At 41.7% G+C, this 15,495-nt stretch overlaps 2 protein-coding genes across 19 annotated transcripts in view; both read left to right on the top strand.

Annotated features, from left to right (window-relative positions):
• Nucleotides 1-716: 716 nt before the first annotated feature.
• LOC115678689 (ubiquitin carboxyl-terminal hydrolase 2) overlaps nucleotides 717-15,495 on the top strand; it is a 32,205-nt gene continuing 17,426 nt past the window's right edge. For 2 of the 5 annotated variants that reach the window (XM_056315987.1, XM_030602069.2), the window contains exon 1: nucleotides 722-877. Coding sequence is in view for 1 of the 5 variants with exons in the window: in XM_030602101.2 (XP_030457961.1) it covers nucleotides 1,246-1,513; nucleotides 1,787-1,908; nucleotides 4,059-4,229 (561 nt within the window). In the remaining 4 variants the exon portion in view is untranslated. Of the gene's footprint in view, nucleotides 878-1,207; nucleotides 1,514-1,786; nucleotides 1,909-4,058; nucleotides 4,498-15,495 lie in introns of those variants that run through there. The other 3 variants (XM_030602101.2, XM_056315993.1, XM_056315976.1) reach the window with 3 other exon arrangements.
• Nucleotides 6,084-11,642, top strand: LOC130139302 (uncharacterized). Of its 14 annotated transcripts, XR_008817551.1 has the most exons (6): nucleotides 6,262-6,456; nucleotides 6,659-6,695; nucleotides 6,781-6,878; nucleotides 10,677-10,764; nucleotides 10,858-11,079; nucleotides 11,271-11,642. XR_008817551.1 is itself a non-coding variant. In XM_056316037.1 (4 exons), exons 2-4 carry the CDS (start codon nucleotides 6,671-6,673, stop codon nucleotides 11,436-11,438), a joined length of 291 nt encoding a protein of 96 aa, XP_056172012.1. In that variant the 5' UTR covers nucleotides 6,093-6,456; nucleotides 6,572-6,670; the 3' UTR covers nucleotides 11,439-11,642. The 14 variants fall into 14 exon arrangements, 7 of the variants coding, with proteins under 7 accessions (XP_056172012.1, XP_056172001.1, XP_056171999.1 ...); XR_008817549.1 differs by lacking the exon at nucleotides 6,659-6,695 and having other exon boundaries at nucleotides 6,275-6,452; XR_008817555.1 differs by lacking the exons at nucleotides 10,677-10,764; nucleotides 10,858-11,079 and having other exon boundaries at nucleotides 6,084-6,452; nucleotides 6,572-6,695; nucleotides 6,786-6,878.

Genomic DNA, 15,495 nt, shown 5'->3' with positions numbered 1-15,495 from the left:
CATAAGTTATAAGCTTAAACCTATGGATAGAGAGAGGTGAAGAGAGATCGAGTATTAATAAAAAATGATTGTAGCATATTTGAATACTTTATATCAGATAGTTCGATTACTTGTGTCTCGAACACTTTTTAACGAGATCCTTTTATCAAATATTAAATGATAACAAAATTTTCTCCTACACTATATTTTTCCCCTTTTATGCTGGGTTGGGTTTTTTTTTTTTTCGAAATCATGGGTTGGGTTTTGTGTTTTGGTCGAAAAATCATGGGTTGGGTTGAAATGTGAATATAGTAGTAACACAATTTTATCTTTTACCCTACACAAGAAGGGCCTAATTAAAAAAAAAATAAAGCACTAATTTTACCTTGAATGTCAATTCTGGTCCGAATTTTTTTGTCTCATAAAAAATCATCAACTTTCACTTAAGTCTCAAATCTTATTCAAATAATTTAAAAATTTCACATCACAAGGGGTCAAATTTGAGACGCGAATAAAAGTTAATATTTTATATGGAGATAAAAATAGTTTATGACTCAAAATAAAATTGGTGCTTTTTTTTGTGAAATTAGAAAAAAAAAAAAAAAGGGCAAACTATAAACCCCACTCACATTCTCGCTCTCGCTTCCTCTTCGTTTCTCCCCCTCTGCTTCTTCTTGCCCGTAGCCGGAGCGAAACGACGGGCTGCCGCTCCAAAACCCACCTCCCCCACTGCGAGCTCTTCTCTCACTTTCCCTACACACCCTCTTCTTCTTCTTCTGCACCTCTCTTGGCAGCCGGAATCTTGAATCTTCCCGTTGTGCCCTTCCCATTGAATCCGCCGCCGACGATCGTGTCCCACCATCCTCGGGCGGCTTCGTCCTGCTCCCCCCAGCTTCTCGTAAGCCCCCCGTTTCGATCTTTCAATCTAAACACGTGTTGGTCAGTCAGGACCGTTTGCTCAGTAGGTTTGGTTTCTTGTTCGTTTCGTTCCTTGTGGGGTTGGATTTCGAGGTCCACTATCTACTTTGGATCCAATTCGTGATGCATTTCAGTTTCGACGAAGTGGGTTTCTCCCTTTTTCTTTATCTAATCGCGTCTTGATGGTATCGGCTTTGTAAGGGTGGATGTTGAGTTGGGTTTCTTGTTTTTTGAGGTGTTTGCTCTTTTCTTTTACCTGTTGGTGATCGTAAGTGGCGTTTTTTTTTTTCATTTGTGTATCGAGCCGTAGGTAAAGGAGAAACCTGATTCCTCTGCGCAGTGAGCGAAATGGGGTTTGGAATCCTAAGAAACATAATTCAACCGCTCTCCAGAACCCTGCAATCCCGCGCATTCATCTCTTCTGCGACGAACCAGTTGCGAATTGCACCTCTCAAGCCTGATTCCCAGCACCTCTATGGCAGGAGCTCGCTGTCGAAGCTACTGACTCCATGGAGTCAAGCGTGCTCTCACTTCCACAGCTTGACTGACACGCGATATCCCAAGAGAAGGCCCGTCGACAAGCCCCGTCGCAAAAGGGCCAGCTTAAGACCCCCGGGTTTGTCTACTCTCTTTTGTCTCTCCCCTATTCAATGGTATTCGTTCTTATGTTCTGTAATTGGTTGAAGAAGACCGGTTCTGCCTCGGATACTTTTGAAGCTAACTGGTTGTGTTTATGTCGAATTGAACAATGTGGTTTTCCTGTAAATTTCATTAGATGTGTGTGATTGCATTGGGTGGAGTTGAAGCGGAGTTAGAAGCTACTTGCCAGTGTGCCTCGTAGTTTCAAGGTGGAGTTAGAAAAGTGCATTTGATGTTTCCAGTATTGTAGGTCCGTATGCGTGGGTTCAGTATGTTCCAGGTGAACCCATACTTCCAAATAATCCCAATGAAGGAAGCGTCAAGAGGAGGAACGAAAAAAAGCGCATCAAGCAGCGCCATGCTTTTATAGCGGTGCGTGCTCGTTCAAATTTTATGGCTGCTACTTGAACTTCCCTGGATATTTAACTTTGTTGTTGTATGATTGATGATCCAATGCTGTCTATCTGAGATTCCTTCAATTGTGTTTCTGAAATCTCTGAGATTTGGCTTTGCCCTTTTGTGTATGCTAACGGATGATACTTATACTCTTCTCTAGAAGGTTAGAAAGTTTTGCTTGGTTGTAATTGATGGTTCTGTTGATTATCCCTCATTCCTTGTAAAGCGTCATATGTGTTTGAATCTAAATCCTTTGATTGGCCGGTGCATAACGACTTTTGAAACTAAATGACATTGAAGACCATGGCTCTAACATTTTGGTTGTTTTAGAAAGTTGAATCCTGCACATATATAAATTTGCTGGATAGTATCATCTTTTACTAAGATTTACGGGTTTTGAGTTCTGGTTGGATGTTGAGTTTTTGGTCTGATTACTATTGATTACCCATAAATTCTGCTGTTGTGCAATGTGTAGGATTCGTACTAGTTTCGTCTGATATTTCAGTGGGTTCCTCCGTCATGCAGTTTATATAAATATTGACTGACCTAAAGCTCTGATGTGCATTAAGTATTAAATCTTGCCATCACTTATGAGGAGAATTCTCCACCCATGCAATAGAGAGAGATTTATGAGTAATATAGTCCACCATGCGCTTTTTAAACAGGATACCATTCCACTATTCTGAGCTTTTGAATCACGAAATTTCTTGACTTTTCCTTCAGTCAAATTGGGTGTATTTTCTGAAAGATTCTCTTAAGGGTGTAAAATGCTGGATACCCTAGAACAAACAATTATCTTTATGTGTTAAAGCTTAATCTGTCTGCATAAAAATTTTATTTGACGTGCATTTCCTGTCTAATTGATAAGTTTTAATACTTCCACAGTAATAACATACAAAAAGGAGGTATAAAATTATCCAGCCATCAACCTCCACTATCAGAGAACCTCCTTCAGATGAACATCCCTAATAAAGTCACTCGAGCTCATTGTATAAGTTTGTAACCAAGAAGTATATTTGAGGAGTGTGCCAGTGGTTTTCATTTCTTCGAAGGGAGGAGGTCATGGATTCAGTCCTTGACCTCAAGGTAGGGTAAGGAAGAAATAATTCCTAAGAAGTCGCTGAAGCGTTGTATTACATAGCAAGAGCTAAAACCAGAGAAACGTCATATCTATGATACAAATGAACCTCGGTTTTATTTTCCTTTTCCAATGAAGTGAAAACTTAACTGCCTTGATATATATATGCTTATTCGACATAATCCAATTAAGAAAGAAAGGTAAGGGAAGAGGTCACCGGGGCAGTTGCTGTTGCAGAACACAAGTTGCATTTTGAGCAAATACTGTGCATGATCTTGGTGCATTTAGAAATAAAAAGAACTAACACGCTAAATAGTTGTACTCAATTTAATCAACTGTTGAGTTGCTCAAAAGTGGCCTTGCTGTGCTTGCTCATGCACTTGGCACCGCATATGCAATCATGTCTCCATATCTCTTCTAGTCCTTGTACCATCCTAATTATGCTTCTGGAATCAGAATCTTAAACGGACAAGAGAACCTTGGAGAAGTTTGTGGTTATGGTTGTATTATTCATCTAATAAGCTTCAAGGTCTTCATAACGTCTGAATAGTTAGCAGTTCTTTTCTTGCTAGGATCATTAGTACCTTTTGTTCTATGTCTTACAATGGTCCTACGTCAACGAATAAACAGACACGATTGGAGGAAATTTATCTAATCCAATCGCCATAGACTTTTAGAAAACAGTTATAATGGGTAGTGTGGATCATTGCATTGTCGAATAATCAAACTTTGTTCCTTTAAGGTCCAAGCTAGAGCAAAAATACTCAATTTACTGGAAAAAATTGAAGCTACTTGAGTTGGGATTTTCTGCCTTTCTACCAAGAGTAATAAATGTGGATATCAAGTCCACCTGCTCTTCGACCATTGCCTAATAGAAAGATGGATTTAGCATTGTTTGCATCGGTTAGGGAAAAATTCACAGAAAATTGATGTTTCTCTTGGGATACTTTTCACCTGTAACATTGCTCTTCTGGATGTGCTTTTTCTCCCCTTGCTTGACTTTTATGATCGTGTTTATCCTAAATGACCTGTTTGGAGTCATGCACAGGCCGAACGGAAGAAAAGAAAAGCTCAAATGCAAGAGGCTAATAGAAAGAAAATAAATGCACGGGTAGAGAGAAAGATGGCTGCAGTGGCAAGAGACAGAGCATGGGCCCAGAGGTTAGCTGAGCTGCAGCAACTTGAGGAAGAGAAGAAGAAGTCCATGGCTAATACTTAGCTCCCTTGGTCTGTTGAGCAGATAATGGCTGCTGCTAATTTTTTCCCCTTCTTTGGTGCATCATAGATGAAAACTGTTGTTGCTGGAGCTCCTCTTTTAGGTTTACCTCTTGATCAGGTCATTTTTGTAGACTGCTAAAAATTGATTGATTCTCTTCATGTTTTTAGTACCTCCAAGTAGCTTCTCAAGCAAAACTACTCTTAGAACATGTGTATGACGTCTGGATAGGTGATGCTGGAGCAATCTCGATTATTTTGTCATAGTCGTAGTTGATGAGATATGATGCAGTTTGCTTACAGAAGACACAGTAGAAGCTGATATCAATTTGGTTAGCCAGGCGCTCATATGCGCAGGGATGATTGGATTGTACAAAAGCATACTTCTAAACCTGATCTTAAATGTGTCTGGTGGATCTTAATGGAAACCTTTTAATCTGTTTTAGCAACACCTAATCTATCAGCTAGTGATTTAGCTAGTGATTTCAACCTTTCGCACATTCTATGTTGTCTTAGTCTCTGAGAGATGAGTACTTTGGAGATCATATTCACTTCCCTCCTGCAGGATCATCCCTAACAAGTTTCTTTATACCTTCGGTTATCCGACTCTAAATGAATATTGACATTTCAATGTGGTTGCCAAAATTCTCTCTTCTTGGTACTCTCAATCTGCAGTTTTACTCTTGTTCTAACAAACCAGGGTCCATAACATCGATTCGATCGCATTCTTCTTACTTGGGAACTAATGATTTATGAAGGGCCATCAGTTATGGTGCATCCCTGCTCTTGAACATTCATACTTCCTCTTGCTCGTCAGACATTGTCTTGGCACTTAGACAAACATACAAGAAACCTGTGCTTGATTATTTTCCATTACTGTTCTCTGAGAAACTAAAGAGTAAGATCAGGAGCTGCATGTTCATGACTTGCCCAGAACTATTTCCTTGAGAAAACATCCTTGCTTGCGGGTGGCACGTCCATTTGAATTATGGGAGTGGATGGTATTCATTTGCTTCTTGTTTAGATTAGCTAAGCAGGCTCACTGGCATTAGTTTATTTCATCCTTTGCATAAATGCCTGGCCATTTCATTTTCTTGAACAAGCACTTGGCCAATAACAGCATATGAAGCATCCATTCATCACAGCAAGCATTTGGCCAAGCAACCGTCATCACCGACTCGTCATCCAACCATCATCCTCGAGTCATCATTTAATAGCAAGCATTTGGCCAAGCAACCACAGTCATCTAGTCATTATTAAACACTTGAATTCATTAAACTTATATTTTTGCATTTACAAAAAGAGAAGACAACAAACTACAAAACAATTAAACATTCCACTTATCACATTCACTAATCACAGCTCATCCTACAACAACCAATCTAAAGCTCCACAAGACACCTACAACAACCAATCACGGCTCCAAAACATTACAACAACAAGCAATCATAGCTCTATCAGTTTCCACGTCTTTCTAATAGTAGTGCATATCGCCCATAAAATTATCAGTCCACCCATTAGGAATCTCTCTCTTTCCACTGTTGAAGGTCGACTTCAATCAATCTTGTTCTTCGCAAGAGCCATAGATGACTTGGCGGGAGTTCTCATCACCAATGGGGTGATCAATCGGGATGAAAAAACCGCAATTTCCGCGCTACAAGGCTAGAGTAAGCAACACTATCAATACACTCAGTTTTTGCTCATGAAGAGTGATGCCAAGAGAAATGCAACTAGGTAACTCAAATTTTTTTTTTTTGTCAGAACTAAACGCTTTTCATTAATAACCAGAGACAGAGGAACCCAGTAACGGGGTATCAAAACAAAGCAGTTCAGAGAGGGCCTGCGGAGGACTAGTCAACCAATGTTGAGAGAGCTTTTTTTTCCTGTAAGCCTTCGCTACCCAGTCCGCTACCCTATTTCTATTTCTATTACAATATTGGAGTTTAATATTAGAGAAAGAAAGAAGCAGCTCACGTGCTTCACAAATGAGGGCCCTCTGTTCCCACGGCAGTTTCTGTGAAGCTTCCACGTTGTTGACTAAGGAAAAGCAGTCTGACTCCAGAGTCAATTTGTCACCTGCCCGAGACGAGGAAATTAAGGGTTTCTGTCAAAGCTAAACACTCAGCTTGCTCGGCGGAGGAGACGAGGACATCCTTCACGAATCCATCTGTCAAGATTCCAGACGAGTTACGGCACACGCAGGCGATCGATCCTTCGAATGAACCAGGTTGGTAAGCAGCATCTATATTGACTTTGATTTCTCCTCTTTCTGGAGGGGTCCAGGCTTCGTTGTCATCCCAGGTCTCGGCTTCAATTTTCCTGTTAGTGTTGTTCCATTTGCTGAAGTTCCTGAGCATATGTTGTCCTCTCTCTATCAACTCTTCTGGGTCCGGGAGATGATTTCTGAATACTAGGCTATTCCTTGCTTTCCAGATTTCCCAGAGAATGGTCGAGACTAGCTCGAAACCAGGTGAGTCTTTGTTCTTTCCGGGTAAAAATTTTAGCATCCAATCGTCTATTCTGGAAATCTGATATTTGGAATTCTGTATGTTCAGAGCAGGCGCTTCCCAGACTTCCCTTGTCCATCTGCAGAGAAGAAACAGATGTTCCGGCGTCTCTGCATGTGTTCCGCAGTATGGGCAGTTCGGATCAGGTACCATCTTCCTTCTATACAGGTTTTCCTTCGTCGGGAGAGCATTCTGACACACACTCCAGATGAAATTTCTGATTTTGTGTGGAGTCTTCATTTTCCATATTCTGTTCCAGAGCTTAGTTGGGGGTTGATAGGAGGAGGATGCGCTCTGAGTTTCCATGTTTTCGTTCTTGCGAATGTTGTGGTAGCAGCTTTTAACAGAGTACTCCCCTTCCCTCGTGCCAGTTCAGATCAGCTTATCTTCGTTCATCTGCTATCTAATTTGTATCGTGAGGATCTCTCGCACTACCTTTTCATCAAATACCCTTCACAGGACTGGTTCCTTCCATGTGCGTTCTTCCTGGTTTATCAGTTCAGCGACTAATCTTGGATCCCCTGCATTCGCCGGTCCCCCTATCCTTCCCCAGCTTAGGCACTTATCCTCCCTGATGTTGATGTTCTGTCCATTCCCTACTGACCACATTACCGAGTCTTCAATTGATGTTCTTCCCATAAGTATGCTCTGCAATCCCCACGATGGTCTGGATCCCTTCTCTGCCTTCCAGAAACATTTAGTTGGGTAGTAGATACCTTTTAACACCTGACTACACAGAGTTTTATGGTTATGTGCTAGATTCCAAGCCTGTTTTCCCAACATTGCCTTGTTAAAGGATATTAAATCCCTAAACCCGAGGCCTCCCCTGTCTTTTCTCTGTTTTAGGATTTCGGCTTTCCTCCAGTGAACTCCCTTTGTTGCGGTTTGATTCTTCTACCAGAAGGTGATTATTTTTTGTTCAATTGCCCGACATACTGAAACTGGGATCTTGAAGATTGACATGGCATATTGTAGTAATGCTTGGACAACAGTTTTTATCAGGATTTCTTTCCCCGCTTTAGACATAGTATTTTCTTTCCACCCTTCGAGCTTCATATTTACCCTTGCCAAGATCCAAGCAAACATTTGCTTTTTGGAAGCTCCCCAATCAGAGGGGATTCCCAAGTACTTACCTGTTTTTTCAATCTCCGGGACCCTTAGTTCTCTAGCCATGTTCCTTCTTAGATCACTAGGGCAATCCTTGCTGAAGAATATGCCCGACTTGTTCAAATTGACTGCTTGTCCCGAAGCAAAGCAGTACTGGTTTATGATGCTCGCTAGATTCTGGCATTCTTGTATCTTCCCATCTAGAAAGAAGATTGAATCATCTGCAAAGAGTAGGTGAGAAAGTACATGGCAGTTTCTATTCAGCCGTATCCCTTTTAATGTGCCGTCTTGCACGGCTTTTTTCATCATCATGGACAGGAAGTTTGCAACCAGGATGAAAAGGTATGGGGATAAGGGGTCACCTTGCCTTATTCCTCTTGTAGGTTGGAAGTAGGGCAGGGGTTCCCCATTAATTTTAACACTCAGAGAGATTGTTGTAACGCATTGCATTATCAAATTTACCCATTTTTCATCGAACCCCATTGTGATCATACAAGCCTTTAAGAAATCCCATTCAATCCGATCATAAGCCTTTTGCATGTCTAGCTTTAGAACCGCCTGAAATTTTCGTTTACGCTTCCGAACCCTTATTTGGTGTAAGACTTCCTGTACAACAAGAATATTATCTTGAATTTGCCGTCCTCCTACAAAGGCACTCTGTTCAGCTTCTATCAACTCTGGGAGCCATGGTTTCAGCCTATTTGCTAGTACTTTCGAAATGATCTTATATGCGAAATTGCACAGGCTTATGGGTCTAAACTCTTCCAGCTTCTCTAGGTTTTTTACTTTTGGCACCAAGGAGATAAGTGTTCTATTCAACTGAGGGTCAAGCACACCATTAAGAAAGAAATTCCTGACCTCTGATACTACTTCCTGCTTGATATCTTTCCAGTAATGTTGAAAGAATTGTCCATTCAAACCATCCGGACCTGGGGCACTCGAAGAACCAAGCTGGAAGGTGGCTTGCTTGACTTCCTCTATTGTAACTTCCTCGAGCAGCCTGATGTTTGTTTCCTGCTTGACTCTACAAGAGCAATATTGAAGTAGTGGGGTGAATTGTCTTTGACCAACTGAGGTATACAGGTCCCTAAAGAAGTCATAGGACATCATCTTTATTTGCTCTTGTTCACGGGTCCAATTCCCTATATTATCCTTCAGCATTGAGATTTTGTTTCTCTGTCTCCTTTGTATAGTTGAGGCGTGAAAGAACTTGGTGTTTTGATCCCTCCACTTTAGCCAATTGATCCTCGAGCGCATAGCCCAATACATTTCCTCCTGACTCCATAGCCTTTGAACCTCATTCCTCAACTTTTGCAGTTGTACTTTGTCCTTCCCTGCGGTTGGCTGGTTTGTGATGGACTGTATTTGTTCCATTAGGATCTTTATTCTCCCCTGCCCATTGGTAAACTTCCCCTTGCTTCAGCTTTGTAGGGCAACAACAGCCTTTCTCATCCTTGTCCCGAGGCCCTCGTTTTTTGTCGCTGTAGAATACCATGCCCTATTAATTACCTCTCTGCATTCCTCGTCCTCTAACCAGTACGCTTCAAAGCTGAAACTCTTCTTTTTTCTCTTTTGGGCTAGATGTATAGTTACTAGGATCGGGCAGTGATAAGAACCAACAGCCCGTAATGCGTGCACTTCTGCCTCAGGGAACTGTAATCTCCATCTCATGGTGCTAACTGCTCTATCCAGTCTTTCCTTCACAAGCTCATCTCCTTCACGATTGATAGACCAGGTATATGCACAACCCTTGCTTTCTAGGTCCATTAGTTCACAGCTATGTAAAAACTCCCTAAATGTATGAAGTCTGTAGTGCTCGGCCAAACGTTTGCCCACCTTCTCCCAATGGTACATTATTTCATTAAAGTCCCCCAAGCTTACCCTAGGCAGCTGGTTTCTCTGGCTAATTGTATAGATTTCATCCCACGTCTTGGATCTTTCTTGGAAAGTTGATGGTGCATGTACAAACGTAACTCTCATCTTCGTTTTATAGATCTCCTCTTCACATTCGATAACTATTACTTCATCTGAAGCATGTAAGATTGATAGTGCCGCTTGAGCATTCCACAAAATTGCTAAGCCACCCCTTGTTCCCCTTGGATTGACAACAAAGCATTCATCAAACTTCAACGTCCTCCGTACCCCTTGGATCCTTTCTTCTCGGTTCTTTGTTTCCATAAGAAAGAGTAGTTCGGGCCTTTCCTGAGCCACTAAGGCTCTCAAATACTGGACCGTCAGAGGTGTGCCCAACCCCTGACAGTTCCAGCTTATGATTTTCATAATGGCTCCGGTGGCTTATTAGGGCTAGCCACCACAGCGGTTGATCTTCATCTAATAGTAACGGTTTGTCCCCGTGAGAGTCATATGGGCTGAACCTTCTGGTCTTCTTCCGCACAAGAGTTTTCTTGCCACTTAACTTCTTTTTGTTTGAGCCAGCTTGAACCATGATGGAATTTAGTTCCTTGGGAAGTCCTTGGTCATGAACCAAGAATACGGGAATTTTAACATGTTGCTCACTTTGATCTTCTGAACTGCTCCTTCCAGTGAGTTTAGTTTTTGCGTTTTCCTCTTCTGATTGAGGAATTTGCTGGATGTGGGTCGAGCTGCTCTCTCCATAGATTACTATTTGTCCAGAGTGTATTGGTGTGTCCGGGATTCTCTCCTCTTCCATTGGTTGAGCTAAGTCTTTGCCGTGAAATAGCTTCCGAAACGGACTATTGTTGCTTACTTCAGCCTTCAGCCAAGGGCCGAAAAGTCTGTCCTCCTCTGTGTTCACATCTTCGACACTAAATGGCAACTCCTCACAGTCTGAAGCATAATGTCCTATTTTTCCATAGGAGAAACAAAAATAAGGGAGCCTCTCATATTTAAAATCCAGCCAAATTTTCTTTCATTCATTATCAGCAAGCATGCCTGACTGTAGGGGTAAGTTGAGATCCAACGTCACTTGCGCCCTTCCGTAAGACACCATTTCTCTTGTTTCAATTTTAACTTCTTGTACTTGGCCTATATTTCCAGCTACCTCGCGAACAACTTCCACAGAAAGCCACTCGAAAGGGAGCCCCAGAATATGAACCCAGAAGTCACTTGAATCGAATCTATAACTCAACGCAGAGGTGTTTGGTTCCCATGGTTTCAAGATCAAGAGATTATTCATGAAAGACCAAGGACCAAGGTCCATCACTTTATTCCTCATAGCTAGGGAATCAAAGGTTATAGGAAAAATACCCTGCTCTAAAGGTGTTAATACTGCACTTTCCACTCTCCACGCTCTCCTCATAGTGTTTTGGAGAGCTTGAAAGTTGATTTTTGGATTTTTTAGAAGTTGCCCTATCAGCGTTAGTCTACCATCCTTACCTTTTGCTGATGCCAGAATGCCTTCCACGTTCTTAGTAACTTTGTCTGACCACAATCTTCCTAATCGTTTGCAGAGCAGGGCAAGCCTCTGGTTTGCGTCATCATCCGACTCCATTGGAGTGTACACAACCCACCATAGCTATGAAGCCCCGAACTGGACGAGACTAGGATCTCTCGCCTTCACCAAGGGGTTCTACAGCGAGAGTTCTAAGGGTTGGATTTGCGAGTTCGGATCTTTATGAGGAAACAAGATGATGGGTTTTGGGTGGGTATTTAGATTACGACTCATTGGGTTGCCGAGAATCAGATATTGACTCAAAGTGAAAGAGCCAGAAGAGGGGAGAGAGAGAGAGCAACATTTAGGGATTACCTCAACTGAACTTGCTTCAAGGGTAGAGGGAAGCATTCACAAGCGAGTTGAGCTGGAGGTTATGAGGTTAGGGTTACCTTTTGCTAAGCTACCCCGATGGGCAGAAGAAAGCTCTTCCGAGAGAAGAGAGAAAACCGATATCATGAATGTGATTGAATGGCCGGTAACTCAATTTAAAGTATGTAAATTATAGCCCTGACAAGATAACCAATGGAAGGATCAGTCCATCTCTAACTATGACTCCAATTATAGCCCTTTATGTACGACATTCTGGGGAGGTTTCTGCTAAAACATATCTACATCAAGAGCATTAGTTACGGCCAGTCTTACTCATACTAGGATAGCCCTTGATATCTAGAATTTAAAAAGGACAGAACTTTTAGTTTTACCATTTTTTAGGGGAAATTTGTCCTAAAGCCCTAAACCTATTGCATTTTTGCCTATTCAGTCCTACATCTATTGCACTTTTGCCTATTTAGTCCTAAACTTTTCAATTTTGCCAATTGAGTCTTAAACCTTTCACGTTTTGCCAATTGAGTCCATTCGGCCAATTTTAGCTGGAAATCACTAACATGGAATGCCCACCATCCTATATAGCATGACCGGCGATGACGTGGATAATTTTTAATAATATTTTTAGTTTTTTAATTGTGTTTTTTTCTTTTTGTTTCTTTCGTTTTCTTTTTCTTCTTCCAAGTCCGGCAAGGGTCACCGGTTGACCCTAGTTGACCACAAGCGAGGACTAGCCAACCCTTGCCGACCACAAGCGAGGGCAGCCGAGGGCCAATGACCCTTAGCAAACTTGAAAGAAGAAAAAGGAAAAGAAAGAAAAAAATTAAACAAATATTAAAATATTATTAAAAATGTCCACGTCAATGCCAGCTATCCTACGTGGCACTACCGGTGTCCACGTCATTGACTTCCGATTAAAATTGGCCGGATGAACTCAATTGGCAAAATATGAAAAAAGCTTAGGACTTAATAAGTAAAAGTGCAATAAGTTTAAAACTTTTTGGACGATTTTCCCCTTTTTTAAGAGTAAGTAAATCCTTCTAACGCAAAATTTCAAAGGCGCCAAAAATATTCCATTATACACTAAATTCTCCTAAGACTTGCACATCAAATTAGAGGTGTGCAAAGGAGCCGGGGACCGCCCGGAACTAGACCGGACCGACCCTGAACCGACGGTTCCTGTGGGGACCGGTTTGGTTCCCGATTCCAATTTACTAGAATCAGTGAGTACCGGTTCGATTCCCGGTTCTAAGTGTAGAATTGCCCACCCGAATTGGACCAGTAATATATATATATATATATATAATTTTTAAGAAAAATTTCCAACCAAAAAAAGAAAGAAAACATTTTAAGAAAAATGAAAACGCTAATCTGAAACTTAACGCCCATCAACTAGGTGTTCGTCTTGTCTCATCTCACTCACTTTGTCTGAGTCGTCTCTCTATCCTTACTCGTGGTCTCGACTCTTAAGCTCAACGCCTATCGACTTACAGCATCGACTCTCAACTCCTATCAACTCATGGCCGTACCTCCGGCCATTTATTGCCTCCTTCTCCCGCATTCGATCACCTCCATTTGCATAACGCTTGGTGGAACTGGTTCCATGGACCCACCCGGTAACCAACGGGCGATTCCCAGTTCCAATTTTTGGAAACCGATCCTTAGTGGACAGTTCCCGATTCCATAGTGGGAATTGCCCACCCAGACCATGTTCATCCCTACGTCGGATCACTCCTGGAAACAAATAGCTACATCAAAACTCAATCATAATCCAACCAGTTAGAAAATCAACTAGTACTGCCCAAAAGCAACTTATTTTGGAAAAATTACCAAAATAGTCCTAAATCTATTGCAATTGTACTAATTCAATCATAAACCTTTTTTTTGTGCCAATTCAATCCTAAACCTTTTGCATTTATGCCAATTCGGTCCATCTAGCCAATTTTGGTAGGCCAGCGCTGACATGGACGCCGGCCGACGCTGACGTGATAATTTTTAAATATTATTTTTATTATTTCTTTTCTTTTCTTTTTCCTTTCCTTTTCATTTTTTTTTCCTTCATATTCATCTTCATCTTCAACCTCTAGCCGGCGAGGCTTGGCCCCGCTGGCATTGGCAAGATCGCCCAAGGCTCAACCTCACCGTTACTGGGCGAGGTCGACCTCGCCAGTTGCCGGCGAGTTCATGCCTCGCCAGATCTGGCGAGGGGTCGTCCTCGCCATCGCTTTGGCAAGGGCTCGAACTCGCTGGCTCTGGCGAGGTCGGCCTCGTCCAACAATGGCGAGGTCGAGCCTCGTCCAACAATGGCGAGGTCGAGCCTCGTCCGACGACGAGGACGACCCCTCACTAGATCTGGCGAGGTCGGCCTCGCCCAGCAACGGCGAGGTCGGCCTCGCCCAACGTTGGCGAGGTTGAGCCTCACTAGCGACCGGCGAGGTCGACCTCACTGGCCCCCGCCTCTGGCAGGTCGCCGAACACCAGTAGGGTCAACCTCGCCGGCCCCCACCTCTGGTCCAGCGACCGGCCAAAGGTTGAAGGTGAAGATGAAGGAAAAAAAAAAGGAAAGGAAAAAGAAAATAAAATAAAAAATAAAAAAATTAATAAAAAAATTCAAAAAAATAAAATAAAATATTTAAAAATTGCCACGTCAGCGTCGGCCGGCCGGCCAGCGTCCACGTCAATGCTGGCTAGCCAAAATTGGCTGAATGGATTGAATTGTCACAAATGCAAAAGGTTTAGGACTGAATTGGCACAAAAAAAAGTTTATGACTAAATTGGCACAATTACAATAGGTTTAGGTCGGGTTTTGTAATTTTCCCACTTATTCTTGTCACTGTATGTTGTAAATTTTAAGGTAAGGCTATAACGGAGATCTATCATCAGCGAAAGCCGGGGACTAATTCCTGAACATACCTGATACAGTACTTACTCATGAAGCGACTTAATCGAACTAAAACCTAACTGAGGGCACAAAAATCGCGCAATGCAACAAAATTCGATCCAACCACACCGCCGATCTATTTCAAAAGTGCCTAAGTAATTTAAGAGCAATCTCAGCCCAAGTGATAAAGGACAAAGTCGTTAACTTCAGCTAAAAGTGAATGACAAAATTGTAAGCCAAAAAAAACTAACAAGTTGCAGACACTTGTGAGCAAAAAGATGAGAAAAGAAACTTCATATTCCTCTCGGGCAGATCTTACATTGCGAACTAGCAACATTAGTGGGTCGAGCTGCAAGTATCATCGAACCGAAATGTCAGCTTAAAGTTCTCTTAATCTGCAAATTCACTCGTGCGACCCCATTGTCAGTGAAGAGCACCTCACAATCACAAACTATCACTTGAGAAGAAAATGTGTGTGAGAACCAGAGCTAAGAGGATATCCTCTGATGTGATTGGGAGAAAAATCTAGCGTGAGAGCAATAGCATTGAGCCCTTCAATCATAATTCAATTCAAGAGTTTTGGTTTTTAGCATTTTATTCAATTTTTTACTCTATATGCAAACCAGCCAGCGAAGATTTGGCCAACTTGATTACTTCATATTCTCATTTGAAATAAACTTTTTTTTTGTCGGAAAAGGTCAATTGTGAGTCATTTTTTAGAAAATAGCTCTAGCTCAAACCCTTATTTGAAATTTTCCCTAGATTTTAGGTAGGTTTGCCAGAAAATCCCAATGTATCTACATTCCCCTAATAAATAATTTATCTGTAGTTAGGCATTAGGCTCCCTAAATCGTTGGAAATGGAAAATAAAATAGGAAGAAAAAGTCACTTTCCTTCTTTTGATCTTGCCCAATTTGTATTTGCTTACGTTTATCATATAATATTATCTTTGTTGCCTCCACAACATAGCATACTCCATAATTCCATATTGATTACCATATCATAAGTAAAAATTTCTTAGTAAAATCTTATTGCA

Source organism: Syzygium oleosum, unplaced genomic scaffold (genome assembly GCF_021117445.2).
Source record: "Syzygium oleosum isolate NSW1041296 unplaced genomic scaffold, Sole_v2.1 Sole_v2.01, whole genome shotgun sequence".
NCBI classification, from domain to species: Eukaryota; Viridiplantae; Streptophyta; class Magnoliopsida; order Myrtales; family Myrtaceae; genus Syzygium; species Syzygium oleosum.
This window is presented reverse-complemented; position numbering and strand designations above follow the sequence as displayed.